At 41.2% G+C, this 20,033-nt stretch overlaps 1 protein-coding gene across 1 annotated transcript in view; it reads left to right on the top strand.

The window, feature by feature from the left end:
* Positions 1-19,451, top strand: part of si:dkey-219e21.2 (E3 ubiquitin-protein ligase TRIM39) — a 32,501-nt gene extending 13,050 nt beyond the window's left edge. Inside the window, exons 5-11 of the mRNA XM_060940379.1 lie at positions 1,151-1,285; positions 10,589-10,720; positions 10,804-10,932; positions 12,345-12,396; positions 18,596-18,622; positions 18,800-18,826; positions 18,913-19,451. Of these exons, the coding sequence (XP_060796362.1) occupies positions 1,151-1,285; positions 10,589-10,720; positions 10,804-10,932; positions 12,345-12,396; positions 18,596-18,622; positions 18,800-18,826; positions 18,913-19,451 (1,041 nt within the window). The remainder of the gene's footprint in view (positions 1-1,150; positions 1,286-10,588; positions 10,721-10,803; positions 10,933-12,344; positions 12,397-18,595; positions 18,623-18,799; positions 18,827-18,912) is intronic.
* The last annotated feature ends 582 nt before the right edge of the window (positions 19,452-20,033 follow it).

Here is a 20,033-nt window from a genome sequence, read left to right as displayed (position 1 = left end):
TTGCTCTCAGGTGAAGTGAATCTGCCACTTACCTTCCCTGACTCCGCCCTCCTGTCACAGACCGGTGCTCGACCACGCCCCCGCTGCCACATCCTGTAATAAATACAATACAGGGTTTTAATTTTTCATATTGTTTCTTGTTTGAGGTGTTTAAATCGTATAATACTAGAGTGTTGTTGAATTCTTGATTCTGATTGGTCAAAAGTAATCAGCTATGAAGTCATTTCTGTGGTAACAGCTCGTTCACATGGACTTAGTTTAATATAAATTTTTTAAAAATGAGCTGTTTAATAAAAACAAATGTATAATCATTGACATGGTGATGTTTTCTGTAGAGAGATGTTTAAGATTTATGAAAGGAGTCTCCAATGTTAGTGATCACAAAGCTGTGCATTTTAGTTTTCTGCCACAGGAAAGTCTTCAAGTCAGAGGAGTTGCTGCTTTAAAATTTGGTTTGTCGACGTTCCACAACATGTAATTATAAACGGACAAAAAAAATGTCAGTCTTAAAATGAGTAATAATTGCAAATTTTTAAAATGTATTCATTTTTTTTACAGAAAGCAAAATAAAACATTTGTTATAGGGATGTGTTGTAATCGGAAAAATAATGAACATTGGAGTCGTAAGAGCCTGGTGCTGTTGTTGATTACTTCCCTCCAACAGCATCTCCTGTCACATGTTAAAATTTTTTTAAATCTGAAATATTTACTATTAACTAGTAATATCCACTCAGTCCTGATACCGTATATCTGAGCTTAGCTGTGATTATTGTAATTTTTCAGCTGTAAGGTTAAATCCGTTTCGCTTTGAGAGTGCACAATTTATTGCTTGCATGCAATCTAACACTCATAATGTTTATTGGTTTCTGATAAACCGTTTCACTGGAAACACTGTCCTGTTTTATGACCAGGTGGTTATATAAAAGCTGTGAATGCTGATTTATGAAAAGAGGTCATCTCTCAAGGTTACGCTTTTGTAATTCTGTAAATCCTGAATACTTGATGGTTTGTGCACAGATGCACAGAGCCACATTTTTGATAAATGTGTGGGGAAAAAAACATGCGAGAGAGAGAAGTAAGACCTTCACATTCCTGGAAAATGAACCAATAGCAATATAGTAATGCACAGATGTGTGTGTTGTGAATGCAGAAGGGAAGCGATGGTGGAGAGGAATGTGCTTCAGGTTCGTCAGATCAACACGAAGACCCTCGGACCGAGCACAGTCTGGAGGAGAGCCGCAAACTCATCCTGCAGTGGGCTGATGAACTCAAGATCGTCGACAAGGTCAGACGAAGTGATGAAAGCTGAAATAATATCAACATCGATCAACAGTTTGACAGTGAAGCCAATGAAATATCATGAGGTGTCATCGATGACATGCTATCCCAGATTACGGACCTGGCCAGTGGGGCCGGTGCCCAGGGGCCCAAGGGGTCCAGGGGCCCGGGGGGGCCCATAGCAATGCCGATGCCAATTGTGACATCAGAGGGCCTCTATTCTCTAGGATCTTATGACTACTTACACTGTTATAGGGCATATCTGAAGAAAACAGAGGGAAGGGGTGGGTTGGTGGGCGGCGGGGGACGGCAATCAGAGGGCCCCTGGCCCTGCTGTAGTGCCTCTTGTGAAAACTCCTGAGGCCGTAACGTCTGCCAACTAGGGGTTCAAGGAAGTAGGGGGAATGCTTTCAGAGGAACCTATGATTATGAAAGCCCCTGCTAAGGGTCGTGACTTCTGGCTATCTGGGGGCCCTAGAGAGAGCCCTAACGGGAAAGCGTACTGTTAAGAGTAGCACCAAATTCTGGGCCCTATGGACCTAGCTCAAATGGACCCCCCCCCCCACAAAAAAAACTGACTCCCTATGGGGCCCCCCAATACGTAGGGCCCTGGTGACTGAGTCCCACTTTCCCCCCTACTTCGACGCCCCTGAAGAGAGCCCTCTGATTACAAACGTCCTTACAAAGGGCCTCTGATTTACCAAGGGTTTTGGTGTTGGGGTTCATTTTTGTTCCTTACTTCATGTCATGTCATAGGCAGATAACAACATGCCTTGTGTGCCTCATGCCGGGGAGACATACACGCGAATTTGGCAAAGCGAAGCGAAATTTGCCATTCTTTCCTATGAGGGAAGCAAAGTGGGGCGAAGGCAAGCGAACAGGGCGAAGCGAAGTGAAAATATTTGGCCAAGTTTAATATTATGCAAATGAGGAGCGAATTTCGCCTGCGGCGGCCAATCAAATCAACAACATAAATGTTTTAATCGATTTGATTCGCCGCTACGACCTCAAAGCCGTTGTAAGGACTAGTGTATTTTCAGTGAGAAATTTCGGAAGTCTAAGTGAAAATCTAATATCGATTTTCCAATGGACTGACCAGAAGGGGCGGAGACTTGGGCTCTCTCTCTCTCTATATATATATATATATAGGCTCCCTGCTTCAGTACTCCTCACAACATTCTGACCGTTCAGCTTGACAACTTGCTCTGTGTTCAGCCTGTTCAACCAGACTTGTTCAGCAGTTTAGCATCCAACAGCCTTTTTAAAGGCTTATATCTCATCTCATCTCATTATCTCTAGCCGCTTTATCCTTCTACAGGGTCGCAGGCAAGCTGGAGCCTATCCCAGCTGACTACAGGCGAAAGGCGGGGTACACCCTGGACAAGTCGCCAGGTCATCACAGGGCTGACACATAGACACAGACAACCATTCACACTCACATTCACGCCTACGGTCAATTTAGAGTCACCAGTTAACCTAACCTGCATGTCTTTGGACTGTGGGGGAAACCGGAGCACCCGGAGGAAACCCACGCGAACACGGGGAGAACATGCAAACTCCGCACAGAAAGGCCCTCGCCGGCCCCGGGGCTCGAACCCAGGACCTTCTTGCTGTGAGGCGACAGCGCTAACCACTACACCACCGTGCCGCCCAGGCTTATATCCATTTATATATTATATTATATTATATTATATTACTAGAAACAACACTGCACCTTCAAAGGTTCAAAGCCTTTTTCAAGGCTCATTGCCTTTAATTATTGTATTGCGTGTGTGTGTGTGTGTGTGTGTGTGTGTGTGTGTGTATGTATGTATGTATGTATATATATAATTATTATAATCAGTTGTGAGAAATTTAGGAAGTCCCAGTGAAAATCCAATAGATATAACACTCCCACATTACACTTGGCATCAGTACAAAAGAGTGGGGCTTCAAAACGAAAAGCCAAAAAAAATCAGGGATGCAAAGCAGGCCGATTTTTTAAAAAATGTGCCTCTGATTTCTAACTTTTTCGACAAGCCTCAAGATTCAAGTATTGATAATGTCATCAGTGGCCCGAGTTGTAGCAATGAAGAGATCACTACTGGCTTGATCATACAGGAGCCCTCACAGACCCAATCAAGTGTAGACCTGACCTGTCAGGCTCAGGCCTCAGGCCCACAATCAGACCAGGCATCGCCTGAGAAAGTGTTTCCAAGTGAGGAGGAGTGCACGGAGCCCAGTTTCACACCAGAAGCTTGGGACTCCAACTCCAGTTGTGAAACACTTAATGACCGTGCTTTACGGCCAAATACCACAACCGACCAAGACTGCACTTTTGTTAGTACAGGAGACTCACCGTCAGACCAGGCATCGCCTGAGAAAGTCTTGTCAAGTCAGAAGGGGTACACTGAGACCAGTATCACACCAGAAGCTGGGGGCTCAAACTCCTGGTGTGAAACAGATAATGACTCTGCTTTATGGCCAAGTTCCATTACTGAACAAGCCAAGTCGATTCTGGTTAGTAGAGGAGCAGCTGCTTTTCAAAATCGAAGTGAAAAGTACCCTGCCTCAAGTAGGGATAGGACAATGGGGGGCATGACTAGGAGTTTCACAAATTCCTTACTCAAATGTTCTCTACCTAATGGCCAATCTGTGACTAGGCAGTGGCTACTTTACTCCCCTTCAACTGGTTGCATCTTATGTTTTGCTTGCAAGCCATTTTCAAGTAAGCACAATACGTTTGTCCATGGGTTTTCTGATTGGAAACATTCTGAGCGTATCGGTGAGCATGAGAGGAGTGAGGAACACAGGGCTTGCATGCTAGCATTACACAATCGCTCCAAAAACACAGGAAGAGTTGATTCTGATCTTGTCAAACAAATGGATGCAGAGAGGCAATACTGGCGGGAAGTTTTGAAAAGAGTTGTTGCTGTAATCCAGTTTTTGGACTTCCAGGATCCAAAAGAAGCGAAGAAGCAAAGAAGCGAGTAGGACGCTTCTTTGCTTTGCTCCTGCTTTCTTGATCTTTATTTCTATACTTTACTTTCTCATTGAATTTCCACTATTTTTTTTCTCATTTTATTTTTCATCTTTATAAGCTTTTAATTTAATTTTAATTTAATTTCCACTATTTTTTTTTTTTTTACAAAATGCCAGGGAGCAAAAAATCCTGCAGAAAATGCATGGAATTAGAACAGAGGATTTCTATTCTGGAATCAAAAATTAATGCTCTGCCAAAGACGGACGAATTAAAAGCGATATCTCAGGAAAGGAGTACAAAAACAGTGGCTGAGAATGCAGAGATTGCACTCCGACAGACTGAGGACATTGCAGATCAAGTGGAAGAATTCATAACTCAAGCTGTGCAAAATGTGAGTACAGAAAACTAGCAAATGATGGGTGGTAAGCCCAAAAATAAAAACAGAAGAGTAATTACTTCAACACCAGCTCATTCTACAAATTACAATAGGACCTACAATCCTATGGAAAATCCACAGCCCATAAGGCTTCAGAACAAATTTGAATGCCTCAGGGATGTGGAAGAGGATTTGTCAAGCGGACAAACACATAGTAAAAAGAGATCGCACCAAGATCGAAGAGCTGTGAGAAGAGGCAAAATGCAGCTCGTAACACCACCTGATCCCACAACCCTTGTTCTTGGTGATTCCACTGTAAGACAATTAAAAGGTTATGAGATGATTATTTGTTGTCTTCCAAATGCATCCATCTCTGACACCAAAGACAGCATTTTGAAACTCATGTCCGAGCATAAAACTATTAAACGCATTGTTGTGCATGTGGGAGCAAATGATGTTTTCAGAGAACAGCTGTTTGTCCAAGATGATTTCAGAAAACTTTTTTCTGAGCTCTATAAGACTGGAATTCAATCTTTTATCAGTGGCCCATTCCCAGCGAGAGGAAGTTTTGCTTTTTCTCGACTCTTCAGTCTTAACACCTGGCTTGGAAAAACTTGTTCTTCATTTGGTATGAACTTCATAGACAATTTTAACCTTTTCTGGAATTGCAGAGAATTTTACAAGCCAAATAGCACTGAACTCAGCTGGATTGGAGCCAAAGTCTTAGCAGACCACTACAAACTTGCAATCTTTTCTCAGCCAGCACCAAGGAAAACAGTTGATAAGATGTCGCAGACTGACATAATTACAAAGCCTAAACAATCATCTTTGCAAGTCGTCATCAAGGACACACAAACATCTGACTTGCAGGCCTCCCAACATTCAAGGACAGATGACTCCACTTCTCCTCGGATGGATTTCCCAAATAGCATGAAAAAATTGCTCCCAATGGCTACACTCTCTTTTTCCAGCCCAAATCTGTCGCGACAAGCAGTGTACCCAGTTCATCAAAATTGTGTTCGTCCAGGACTTTCAGCTGGCTACAAATCTTTTTCACCATCCAAAAGATACATGTCATCTCCAATCCTTTCACCCTCAAACCAAATGGAACATTTAGAAAGTCTTGTTTGATGTACTCTGGGTCCCTGCAAATGGGTGTAGTGTTGGAAACCAGCTGGGACCCAATGTTGACACTATTCCTGTGTTGATAAGAAACAGAAAACATAGAGCACATTTAACCCTGGGGGTGAACCAATCTAATCTCCTTCCTGTTTTAAAACAGCATCAGAGTGCACAAGCAGATATTACTTCTAGAATTTCTGTAAAGCTAGCTCTTCTGAACGTTAGATCACTTTTAAACAAGTCATTTTTAATTAATGATCTTATTTGCAAACACAATCTTGATTTTTTGCTTCTAACTGAAACCTGGCTGGATCAAGCAAATAGTGCTACCACCCTTATTGAAGCAGCTCCCCCAAATTTTAATTTTTTGAATGTTACCCAACAAGGGAAAGGTGGAGGGATCGCAAATATATTCAAAGTCTCTTTTCAATGTAAACAATCCTCACTTGGTGATTTTATGTCCTTTGAACACTTATGTGCACTTGTTACATGCTCTCCTAACATATTATTATTAACTATTTATAGGCCTCCGAGACATTCAGCCAAAGTCTTTCTTGAAGAGTTTGGTGAACTGTTATCAGTCATTTGCTTAGAGTTTGATTGTCATATTATATCTGGGGATTTTAACTTGCATGTAGATAATACTGATAACATTTATGCCAAAGAACTACTTGCAATTATTGACAACTTCAACCTAGTACAACATGTACAGGGGCCGACCCACTCTCGTGGTCATACTCTTGACCTCGTCATCACAAAGGGTCTTACTGTTTCTAATACTGTTGTTGACCTGGCCTTATCTGATCATTTCTGTGTTTTCTTTGATGTTTCTATGTCTCCTCACATTCAGAATAGCTCAACGACTATAGGTAGGAGAGTCATAAAAGACAACACATGTGCTCTCTTTGAGCAAGCTCTCTCTCAGAACTCAACCAAAATATCAGACTCTGTAGATGATTTACTGGAATTTTTTAATTTAAATATGACCCAAATTATGGATGATATTGCTCCATTCAAAATAAAAAGAGTCAATGATAAGCAGAAAGCACCATGGAAGCAGTACCCAGCTGTTAAACTGCTAAAGAGAGAATGTAGAAAGACTGAAAGAAAATGGCGCAAATCTAAACTTCACATCCATTATCAAATCCATAAAGAGATGCTTTGTAATTATAATTATGAAATTTGTAAAGCAAGACAGTCTTTCTTCTCCAACATCATCAGCAGGAATATGAACAATTCCCGTGTGCTATTTTCAACAGTAGAGAAGCTAACTAATCCCCCACCACAATTAGCACCTGAACTTCTCTCAGTTAATAAATGCAATGAGTTTGCATCCTTTTTCAAAGGTAAAATTGATAAAATACGGCAGAATATTTCTCATAATATATCTCAGTTGCAAAAAATTGAAAAACTGCAATCACCAATGACACAGATAGATAACTTCAACACAATGTCAGAATTTTGGTTAATTGATTATGAGACTCTTGAAAAAACTGTACAAAATCTCAGTTCCTCAACATCTGAACTGGACATTCTGCCCACCAACTTTTTTAAGTCTGTTCTTCATCTTATAATTACAGATGTGCTTCAAATTATAAATACATCCCTGGAGACTGGCATTGTTCCTGTGTCCCTAAAAAAAGCCATTGTAAAGCCCCTCCTTAAAAAAATAATCTGGATCCTTCAGTGTTAAATAACTACAGGCCAATATCAAATTTACCATTCATCGGGAAAATCCTGGAAAAAATTGTCTTCAATCAATTAACTGCCTTCTTGATATCAAACAGCCATTTTGATAATTTTCAGTCAGGATTTCGTGCCAATCATAGCACTGAAACAGTGCTGATTAAAGTTATAAATGACATACGTCTTAATACTGATGCAGGCAAAACATCGGTCCTGGTATTACTGGACCTCAGTGCAGCTTTTGATACTGTTGGTCACAACATACTGCTATATCGACTTGAACACTGGGTTGGATTGACTGGTAAAGTTATCAATTGGTTAAATTCATACTTAAAAGATAGAAGCTTCTTTGTTACCCTGGGAAATTGTTCCTCAACGTCAATGTCCTTGACCTGTGGTGTCCCCCAGGGGTTGATTCTTGGACCATTACTTTTCAACCTTTATATGCTCCCACTTGGGCAAATTATAAATAAAAATTCAATTTTGTATCACTGCTATGCAGATGACACCCAAATTTATTTTGCTCTATCACCTAATGATTATGCCCCCCTTGAATGTCTCTACCAGTGTATCGATCAAATCAATAGCTGGATGTCACAAAATTTTCTTCAGCTGAACACAGATAAAACAGAAGTAATTCTATTTGGAAAAAAAGATGAAAGACTCAGGATTACCACTATTCTTGACACAAAAGGGATTAAAACTAAAGAAATGGTTAAAAATCTTGGTGTTTTCATTGACAGTGAGCTAAACTCTTCAAAATGTGTTTGAAGAGTAAAAAATAAGCTAATCCGGCCCTGATGACATGAATGATGTGGAGCAAACTAACACATGCACGCTGATGGCCAGCTGCATTTGTGATTTCTCATTTTTAGCTCATCCGGCTGACAGGCGATAAGTTTATGCCATCATGTGTTGTCCATCCTCGTCCACATTTCATGAAAATCACTTCTCTTTCTCAATTCTTCACCGATTTTGCTTGATTCTGGCATGAAGGTAGGGGTACCTAGGGTGCGTATAACTTCTACCCAGATTTGCGAAATTACAATTATTAATGAAGTTATGGACTAATTAAGCCTTAATGCCTTAAGCAGATCAACAAAAATTGCTTCTTCTTGGTCAATTCCTCACCATTTTGGATTCTTTCTGGCAAATAGGTCGGTATTCCTAGGGTGGATATCACTTCTCTTTATAGCTTGTATATAGCTTGCAACATTTTTGCGCAAGGTGGCCCACTTTAGATCGTTCCTTCCAGACTAGATGGGGCCAGAGTGAGCTACGCCGTCATTGACAGTCTCGTTCGAGTGTCACAAGTTCTCTGGGGTTCATGCCACATTTCCTTCAAATGCCAAACATGGAACACTGAGAAACTTCTTCATCTTTTTGTTTAAAAAGTTTGAGCAAGGTGTGCTTAGCATATTATTTTTAGCTTATTTTTTACTCTTCAAACACATTTTGAGGAAAAAAAAATCAAAAACAGAGGAACTAACTGACCTTGTTCGAGTTCATTATACCACGAGTGCATTTGCAGTTTCATTGTAGAAACATTTACTAACAATCATCATTGTCGTTGCTGAACCCGACCTCTGCTTGAGGCGAACCACGTTTTGGTTGACGGCCAAAATTGCAGTGGTAGGGTGCCCAGTTCCTTTCTACGCATTCACACACACGCAGTTTAACCTAGCCAGTTAACGTAACTGCATGTCTTTGGACTGTGGGGGAAACCAGAGCACCCAGAGGAAACCCATACAGACACGGGGAGAACATGCAAACTCTACACACAAAGGCCCCTGTTTGCCACTGGGCTCGAACTTAGAACCTTCTTGCTGTGAGGCTATAGTGGTAACCACTACACCACCCAGCACAAAATTTGGACTGCAAATCTTTCTCTCTGTGTGATCACATGACACACCTGACACGACTGTCAGTGTCAGGGTGCAGGCACTTACGGATGCAAATGCAGGGGAGAGCGGGTGCATTACAAACTGGTGACCAAATCCAAAACAGCAATCAGAAAGCGTAGTCGAGGACGTGCTAGGGTTAGTTGATGTGCAAATGGCGTGTCGGAGATTAGGCGAGAAAACAGAGTCAAAGTAAACATGGGAAAGAGGTCAAAGTCACAGGAACGGGGTCAGAACTGGAAGATAAGGCTTGGTATGATCAGGTATGCGGACACAGAACAATACTTCGCAACTGGATGGGAAACAGGTGCACTTCCTAGAATTTGGAGATGAGGGGCACTGTAGTGCTTGGGAAGTGTAGTCCAGAGTGGCCATGTTTGGAGGCTGTGCCAAACTCAGGTTTTCAGTGTTATTATTGACGGTCACCAGGCTGCATGAACGTACAGCCTGGGCTAGAAAGAAATCAGCCCCAGCCTTGCTTCTCACATCTTCTGTATATTTTTCACACAACCTGTTGAGCTTTATATCACAGAAAGTCCAAAATAACCTGACAGTTGTTAAACATGGAAAACAGGGTCTTGTTCACGAGTGATGGCAAAATGAAGCGTGAGATAAACAGGCGGATTGGGGCAGTAATGCGAGCATTGTACTAGTCCATCGTGGTGAAAAGGGAGCTGTGCCAGAAGGCAAAGCTTTCAATTTACCAGTCAACCTACATTCCAACCCTGACCTGCGTTCATGAGCTTTGGGTAGTGACCAAAAGGATGAGATCATGGATACAAGCGGGTGACATGAGCTCTCTCTGTAGGGTGGCTGGGCTCACCCTTAGGGTGAGGAGCTCAAGGATCTCGGAGTCGAGCTGCTCCTCTTTCATGTCGAAAGGAGTCAGCTGAGGTGGTTTGGGCATCCGATTAGGATGCCTCCTGGGCGATCTCCTTCGGAGGGTTTCCGGGCACGTCCAATTGGGAGGATACCTCGGGGTAGACCCAGAACATGCTGGAGAGATTATATTATAGATCTCATCTGGCCTGGGAGCGCCTTGGGATCCCCCCAGGAGGAACTGGAAAGCATTGCTGGGGAGAGGGATGCCTGGAATACCCTGCTTAACCTGTTGCCATTGTGACCCAATTTCGGATAAGCGGAAGAAAATGGATGTATGGATGGATGGATGGATAGATGGAGTTGTTAAATAGAAATAATGCTGTTGATGATGATGATGATGATGTTGATACAAAAAATTTACTTTACCCTGATGTCTGTTAGGTATCTAAACAGAGCCCGTGGCTGCAGGAGAGGTTCAAGTGCTGTGAGGATGATGAGCAGAAGGAGGAGCATGGAGAAGTGGTACAGCAGAGAGTCATGGAGTGGGCCAAAGAGCTCCAGAGTGTCTCAGAGGTCTTACAGAACACCATAACAAGGCTGTTATTATTTTAACTTGGCAAATAGGCCGAGTGTTTATCGCTTCTTTTTCCACTCAGAGCTGTGGCATGCTGGGAGATGAGCTAGCACAGATGCTTCGTCTGCTCGGCCTGAAGAAGAAGAGGCTCGTTTCTTTGATGCCGCTGCTTGAGTTCATCACCTGGTCCTTACTAAAGGATGACAGCAAGGTCAGATAACGAGAATCCGCTTCTTTATTTACCATCAGTTACAGCATGAAGTTATCCAACACAAGCTAACCAACTAACTAACACTAGTTAGTTTTAATGATTTCAGAACAAGTCAGGGAAGTCCAAAAGAGCTTTTTAAACAATTCACATACAGTTTGAGTGCAAAAGTTTGTGCACCCTTTGAAGAAAATGAAAACACTGCCCAAAAAAAAAATGTCTGAGCGATGAATATCATCAAATTAATCCAGTACTTCCTGTTATAAGATTATTAAACACATTTCGAGACTTTTTTTTATGGCTCACTTCAAGCTTAAAATAATCTTGGCATATCATTTTAGTTTCTAATTTTAAGCATTTATTTGTCATTAGGATAAGAAAATTTCAAACTCAAAATGTGTAAAAGCATCTGAAACAGGCTGAAAATGTTTGTACTCAATTTATAATAATCTATAACAATAAAAAAAGATAGCTATTCATAAATAAAGTTGCTCTTATTCAAGATATTTTCACTTTTTGAAACAAAGCGATTTAAAAAAAGGTATCGGTTTAAAAGAAGGTTATTTAAATAAAATATTTGAAATAAATAAAATAGTAAACAGTTTAATGATTGATAATTTATATTTTAATAATTAGTAATCCATAAATAAGCCATTTAATTTATTTAAATAATTTAAATAAAAGTTATCCTATTAATACTTATTTAATAAAACAAAGAATGAACAAATAAACAATAATACTTAATCATTAATCATTCAAAAATTAATAGATAAATAATTTAGTCTAATTTAACAATTTAAATAAAAGTTAAGCAGTTAATACATACACTTTTTTAACAATGTATATTATTTCTTACTTTTAATTTTTGTACTGTTTTATTACAGGATACAGTTAATTTTTTTTTATTGATTATCTTTATAGCTAAATTGTACAGTGGAGGTGTGTTTTTGTTGTTTTCCACCCAGAAACCAGAGAACTGTATATTGTTATACATTAAGACCTTTGTGTAAGTGTATGACCTGGAAGGTTGTGTGTGCAGGATGAAGCTGGGTGAAAGAAAGTGAAAGAGACTTTTATGACACACCGTTGTCAGTGTTTATTGAGGTTATGTATGATAAAAATAAGATAAGTTAATGATTACTAGAAAATGCTGGTTGAAGTTCAATTCATGGGGCTTTCTGCACGCAGGCTGAATGAGAGCTTTAATACAGGACCCATGACTTCTGTGCATGCATGATATACGTCTGATAAGACACTCTAAAGTCCTGTATGTGTAGCATACTCTGTTAATCAGGTAGATCATTTAAAACAATTAAATCCAAAGCATATGGAACAGTAAGTGAAGGTGATGAGGATGAGGCACGTCAGCAGAGGAAAAGTTTCTTATGTTCTCGTGTGTTTTTTCATTAATGCAGGATGTGGTTTCTCAGCTGTGGCTTTCGGCCAAGCAGCGCTCCTGGGAAGCAGGTGAGAAAACCGAATCCATGATTATTTATCATTAAAGGAATGCTCCAGCATTCTTCGGATGAATTTCTTATCAAACACATAATAATGTGAAAGTCCAGGCAGGGGCAGTTGTTTGAACTGAAACATCTTTCTGTTCGAACAGTAAAAGAATTCCAGTTAATTACACTTTCCTGAAGAATTTGTCATATTCATGTGCGCTTAGGGTTCTGAAAAATATTCTCTGCTTTTTTCCTTGAAAAATGAAGTCAAAGAAGTATCATATCAATGTATCAAATTGGACTTAATAAAGGTTTATACCAACCATCTCATCTCATCTCATTATCTCTAGCCGCTTTATCCTTCTACAGGGTCGCAGGCAAGCTGGAGCCTATCCCAGCTGACTACGGGCGAAAGGCGGGATACACCCTGGACAAGTCGCCAGGTCATCACAGGGCTGACACATAGACACAGACAACCATTCACACTCACATCTACGGTCAATTTAGAGTCACCAGTTAACCTAACCTGCATGTCTTTGGACTGTGGGGGAAACCGGAGCACCCGGAGGAAACCCACGCAGACACGGGGAGAACATGCAAACTCCGCACAGAAAGGCCCTCGCCGGCCCCGGGGCTCGAACCCAGGACCTTCTTGCTGTGAGGCGACAGCGCTAACCACTTTATACCAACCAAACTGGCACAATTCAAATATTTGTACAGATACAGCGAGGCCTCTCCATTACATATAAAATTTGGGCTCCACTCCAGTCTCTAATAAGAGACACTTTGATTTTGGGCTCCCCGTGCACCATCAAGCTCAAATAAACCTCTTTAGTTTGAGCTTCCTTAAGGTTATTTTAGCAGGGAATTACAACCCCGATTCCAAAAAAGTTGGGACAAAGTACAAATTGTAAATAAAAAAGGAATGCAATGATGTGGAAGTTTCAAAATTCCATATTTTATTCAGAATAGAACATAGATGACACATCAAATGTTTAAACTGAGAAAATGTATCATTTAAAGAGAAAAATTAGGTGATTTTAAATTTCATGACAACAACACATCTCAAAAAAGTTGGGACAAGGCCATGTTTACCACTGTGAGACATCCCCTTTTCTCTTTACAACAGTCTGTAAACGTCTGGGGACTGAGGAGACAAGTTGCTCAAGTTTAGGGATAGGAATGTTAACCCATTCTTGTCTAATGTAGGATTCTAGTTGCTCAACTGTCTTAGGTCTTTTTTGTCGTATCTTCCGTTTTATGATGCACCAAATGTTTTCTATGGGTGAAAGATCTGGACTGCAGGCTGGCCAGTTCAGTACCCAGACCCTTCTTCTACGCAGCCATGATGCTGTAATTGATGCAGTATGTGGTTTGGCATTGTCATGTTCATGCAAGGTCTTCCCTGAAAGAGACGTCGTCTGGATGGGAGCATATGTTGCTCTAGAACCTGAATATACCTTTCAGCATTGATGGTGTCTTTCCAGATGTGTAAGCTGCCCATGCCACACGCACTAATGCAACCCCATACCATCAGAGATGCAGGCTTCTGAACTGAGCGCCGATAACAACTTGGGTCGTCCTTCTCCTCTTTAGTCCGAATGACACGGCGTCCCTGATTTCCATAAAGAACTTCAAATTTTGATTCGTCTGACCACAGAACAATTTTCCACTTTGCCACAGTCCATTTTAAATGACCCTTGGCCCAGAGAAGACGTCTGCGCTTCTGGATCATGTTTAGATACGGCTTCTTCTTTGAACTATAGCTTTACTATAGCTATAGTATAGCTATAGTTTTAGCTGGCAACGGCGGATGGCACGGTGAATTGTGTTCACAGACAACGTTCTCTGGAAATATTCCTGAGCCCATTTTGTGATTTCCAATACAGAAGCATGCCTGTATGTGACGCAGTGCCGTCTAAGGGCCCGAAGATCACGGGCACCCAGTATGGTTTTCCGGCCTTGACCCTTACGCACAGAGATTCTTCCAGATTCTCTGAATCTTTTGATGATATTATGCACTGTAGATGATGATATGTTCAAACTCTTTGCAATTTTACACTGTCGGACTCCTTTCTGATATTGCTCCACTATTTGTCGGCGCAGAATTAGGGGGATTGGTGATCCTCTTCCCATCTTTACTTCTGAGAGCTGCTGCCACTCCAAGATGCTCTTTTTATACCCAGTCATGTTAATGACCTATTGCCAATTGACCTAATGAGTTGCAATTTGGTCCTCCAGCTGTTCCTTTTTTGTACCTTTAACTTTTCCAGCCTCTGTCATGAAATTTCAAATGAGCCAATATTTGGCATGAAATTTCAAAATGTCTCACTTTCGACATTTGATATGTTGTCTATGTTCTATTGTGAATACAATATCAGTGTTTGAGATTTGTAAATTATTGCATTCCGTTTTTATTTACAATTTGTACTTTGTCCCAACTTTTTTGGAATCGGGGTTGTATTCTAAAGAGGTATTAGGGCTCCCTTTAGCCTTTACTTCAACATAAAAGTTGATTTACAATTGAACAGAGTCAAGAAGAATCTGGGAACAACCAACAGTGAAGGAATCTGAATTTCCCATCAATTTACAAATCGAACACGGCGTTTTTCATCATGAACCACGGGGACTCAACACGCCACGCCCCCTGAAACATAGCTCCCTTCAGTTGCTTGCTGACTGACTGCAATTTAGCTTTTTTTTTCTTTTTACACCGACCCCTGTATTACTGACACTGTCCGATGTGCTCGGGAACGGTAGGGGCTCTGAGTGTGCCTCCCCCGTGGCTGTTTCAGCCCTTAAATCATCTTCAGCGCTTGAAGAAGCCCCGCCCAAAAACTTCGTCAGCTTAGGGCCCTGTCACACTATAGCGTTTTGTTCGACGTTTGGTTGCGTTTTTAAAAATTTGAGAAACGCCGGGGAACGTCGACGTTCTTCAAATTAAGTTTCTAGGTCAACGATGTTGTAACGTTCTTGTAACGCTTGGGTAACGCTCAGCCAACGTTCCCTCAGTGTCAGGCGACGTTTGTGGTCCAAAATAGCAGCAAAACCTAGCGTTCTCATAGCGTCCACAGCGCTTTGATAGCGTTATCATAGCATTTGGGTAGCGTCTGCCTTGCGTCCAGGTAATGTTCTGGACATTACACAGACGCTGGAAAAATTCAGAACGCTGACAGACGTTAGAAAGATGTTGAAAGAGCGTTACATGAGCGTTAAGAACGCTCGGCGAACGCTGACGAACGCTGAAAAACGTTGGCGACACGCTGGACAGACGTTCGATGGACATTACACAGGCGTTAGGCAAGCGTTACCCAAGCGCTAGGCACGCGCTGGACACTCGACCCTGATGGGCCGGCGTCCGCCTAGCGTCCAGGGAACGTCCTGACTTTCGAGTAACGTTCGAGTAACGCCCGCAAACTTTCGTGTAACGTTCCTCTAACGTGTAAGTAGCGTTTTGATAGAACGTCCTGAATTTTTGTGCACACCCAAAACTATTTTTCACCCTCAGCGTTCGCCGACGTCCCTCGACGTTCCCCAACGTTTGCCGACGCTCGTCTAACTTTCTTGTAACTTTTTTCTAACGTTCTCGACGTTCCTCTGCGTTTCGCAACACGTTACTCGAACGCTGGTGAGAACGTCGTAGTGTGACAGGGCCCTTAGACTGTGCCATTGTTTGGTTCATGCAGAGATGATTACACCCCCACGCCAGGCTAAGATGCACTGCGATTGGTCAAAAGCTTGGCGCTCATTTGGTCATTACGTGTGGTCGATTTTTACTGTTCACAAGCACGCGCTTGTTTACAATCAGGCTTCCCGACGTCTCTTCACTGGGGTTGGATTTCAGCAAACGGAGGGATTTGTGGAGGGATTTCTACAAAAGATGACTTATGATAATGATAAAGATGACAAATACATCAGTCACTGTGACGACTGCGAGTAATTTTCTCTTCGTCACTGATGGATTATGTTCATCAATGACGAGCGTGACGAGGCCAGCTCAGACCCAAGAACGCTACGCAGCATAGTGTCCTGAAGTGATTCATTCCTTTTATAACACAGTACTTTAATACTAACAATTATTATTTCTTAAAGAATGACAAGTTTTACACATCATTCCTGTGCTGTCACTTTTCCTTCTCTCTCTCAAAGATAATGAGAGAGAGAGAAAAAAATAAATAAATAAACACCACTACTTGTCCTGAAGATATCTGAAAGCATAAAGTTACAGTTTTACCTGAAACTGTTACAACGTGCTGACACCGGAGACTCCTTCCATCAATGACAAATAAACAACTCCTTACAGAAAACTTCACCGTATCAATGATCACACATTCTTTAGTCTGTTTACTGTAAGTGGACCGTCTGCCTTACAAGCCCCTGTGAGTTCGCTCTTGCTATAGAAACAATAACATATTAATATTTTCCAGCTGATCGACTGTCAGAGCTGCTGTTATTGAACAATTATTCGCCAAAGGTGAAGCGAATATTGGAGAATAATAATTGAGATGAAGTCGAGGTTATTATTCACTGATATTCACTGAGCCTGAGGTGGATAATTGTTTTTAGTATAAATGCACAGGTGATTATTTCATATATATAACTTATTTCAATCTTCAAAAGCTGCATGTAAATGTAATAACAGCGCGGCGCAGACTTGTCACTTATCTACGCTGAGTTGCACAAAATACTTTTGTTTTGAAATTGATAAAATAAATCCCAATTCCACCTTACCTTTGAATAATTTTAGACCAAACTTTGTAGCATCTTTAGTGCTTTTATTTAGAAACAGCATTTTCGTTCATAATCTGTAATTCTTCCTCTCTTACGGTGGCAAAGCAATTGCCCGCCATTTTGCCGAGTCTCTCGAGGTGATTATTGAGAAATAATCTGAATTCCTTGACCAATCAGCGTGCATGATTTTCTGTAATCTCATCTCATCTCATTATCTCTAGCCACTTTATCCTGTTCTACAGGGTCGCAGGCGAGCTGGAGCCTATCCCAGCTGACTACGGGCGAAAGGCGGGGTACACCCTGGACAAGTCGCCAGGTCATCACAGGGCTGACACATAGACACAGACAACCATTCACACTCACATTCACACCTACGCTCAATTTAGAGTCACCAGTTAACCTAACCTGCATGTCTTTGGACTGTGGGGGAAACCGGAGCACCCGGAGGAAACCCACGCGGACATGGGTAGAACATGCAAACTCCACACAGAAAGGCCCTCGCCGGCCATGGGGCTCGAACCCGGACCTTCTTGCTGTGAGGCGACAGCGCTAACCACTACACCACCGTGCCGCCCATTTTCTGTAATCACCTCCGTATTTATACTAACTTTCTATATTATATTAATGCACTTATTCTAATACGCTCCACATAAACAGTTTTAAAATCGTGATAGTTGATATAATGTTTAAGTTTTCTTCCTTGACATGTTTATGTAACATTTAAATCTTCTGACAGCTTCAGGACCGGGGAGGCGTTTACGCTTCTTTGCAGTTTCTCGTTAACAAAAGATGACAAGCTGCATTTTATTTTTTGTCTTATTAACTTCAAGAGAGACCAAAGAAAAGAAAATTAATCAACACCTTCTGACCAATCACGATCCAGAACCCAACAGTGTTGTGGTACAAACTAGGCAACGTTAAAAAGTCATGAAAGTGCTCTCGGAAAATGATGTTTCACCTAAACGTTTACTCTGATTGATGGAGTTTAATAAGCGTTCTTAGACTTTTGTTATAACCACTTCACAACAGTCTAGAAGTCACCGGAGATCCCATAGCAACCACCTGCAATACCATACACCTTGCATTTTTACGTTACGTTGCAGGCGTTCAGCAGATGCTTTTATTCAGAGCGATATACAACGTACCCAGATCAGCCTTCAACCATTTCTGCTGGTCCCAGGGAATGGAACCAGCAACCTTTTGGTCCCAAAACTACTTCTCAAGCCTTTAGGCCATGACTTTCCCCCACATAGGATGGCAACCACATTAGAAACCAACTATAAGCAAAACATTAGTAATATATTGCAATCACCCATCAACACCCAAGCAACTACCTGAAACACCATAGCAACGACCTAGCAACATATTCGCAACCTCTTAGCCACACTTGGAAAGTTTTAAGCTTTAGATATACCGTATAGGTTTTGTTTCAAAGATTGTTGAAACCTCATCCCTTTCTGACTTCTGTTTCTTTTTTTTTTCTGAAACAGGAGCACAACAATACATCCCCAACTCCGGTAAGTTTCCCACAGCAGCATTAGATAGTCTAGATAATTATGTATCGGTTCTTAATGATAATCAGAAGGAGTTATGATTTGCATCTCTGGTGTGTGTGTGTGTGTGTGTGTGTGTGTGTGTGTGTGTGTGTGTGTGTACATTCATCTGAGTCATCTTTTGTGTTTCATATTCTATAGTGTGGGATTGGATCACCAGCGCATCAGGTACGTTTCTGATAACAATATATAAAAAGAAAACGACTTATTTCTTGACCTAATTTAAACCAGACTCTCTTCTTGACATTCTCCAGTTGAAGTTACCCTCGACCCGTTGACGGCCCACCCCTGGCTGCTGCTCTCTGATGACCAGAAGAAGGTTCAGGAAGGTTTGGAAGAAACCGACTTGCCGTACAGCCCGCAGCGCTTCGACAACTGGCCGTGCGTCCTGGGCTGGACGGGTTACACGACAGGCCGCAGCTACTGGGAGGTGGATATAGCAAACAATGGCTACTGGAGAATTGGAGTCACCACTGCGTCCTCGAAGAGGCATGGCCGCTTCCTCATGAAGCCCTCAAAGGGTTACTGGACCCTGTGGAGAAGCACGCGACAGTTCTTCGCCTGCACAGACCCTGAGACGCCGCTGCCTCTCATACTGGTGCCCAGGAAGATGGGAATATACATCGACTATGAGGAGGGCCAGATCTCTTTCTACAACGTGGAGAAAAAATCGCACATCTTTACCTTCACTGGGCATTTCCGCGGGAAGCTCTACCCTCTCTTTGCCCCATTGGACGGGAGGACTGTCATGATGGTATCCTCTCCTCAAGACGACAACAACGACGACTCTTAATAAATTATTCTTGCTGTACATAACACTGAACACTTTATTGGCCTGTGCCTAATTCAGAATAGATTTCAACATCGTAGCATTTTTTAAAAATATATTTATGGTGTTTGTCTTAAAATATTGTACAATATCCTACATGTCCATATACACATACAATATTTGTATGTGTATATGGACATGTACGACACTTTCTGACTTTCTATCTGTGTTCATTGACTGTAATTGCTGCTAGACTGCAGTTCATTTTATAATTGTGTTAAATTGAACATATACAAGTACCGAGTGTGTATATGATATCTATTTAATTATTATTATTTTTTTAATCACATTTTTCTTATCATTGAAAACAAAGTAGAAAAAACACATGAAGTTTTGTTTTATTAGAAATATATGCTTTATTATCAATTAATAGCATTTTAATGCATGTTGTGATATATATATATATATAATATAATATACATTTTTTTCACTGATTAATGAAGTCAGAATAAGAAGTCAGGTATATAATAAAATATATACATCTAAATATATCTTTAACATTATACAAATTTAATAAAATTACTTTTTTAAGAAAGACAAGAAAAG

The sequence above is a fragment of the Neoarius graeffei genome, chromosome 14, assembly GCF_027579695.1.
Source record: "Neoarius graeffei isolate fNeoGra1 chromosome 14, fNeoGra1.pri, whole genome shotgun sequence".
Lineage (NCBI taxonomy): Eukaryota > Metazoa > Chordata > Actinopteri > Siluriformes > Ariidae > Neoarius > Neoarius graeffei.
This window is presented reverse-complemented; position numbering and strand designations above follow the sequence as displayed.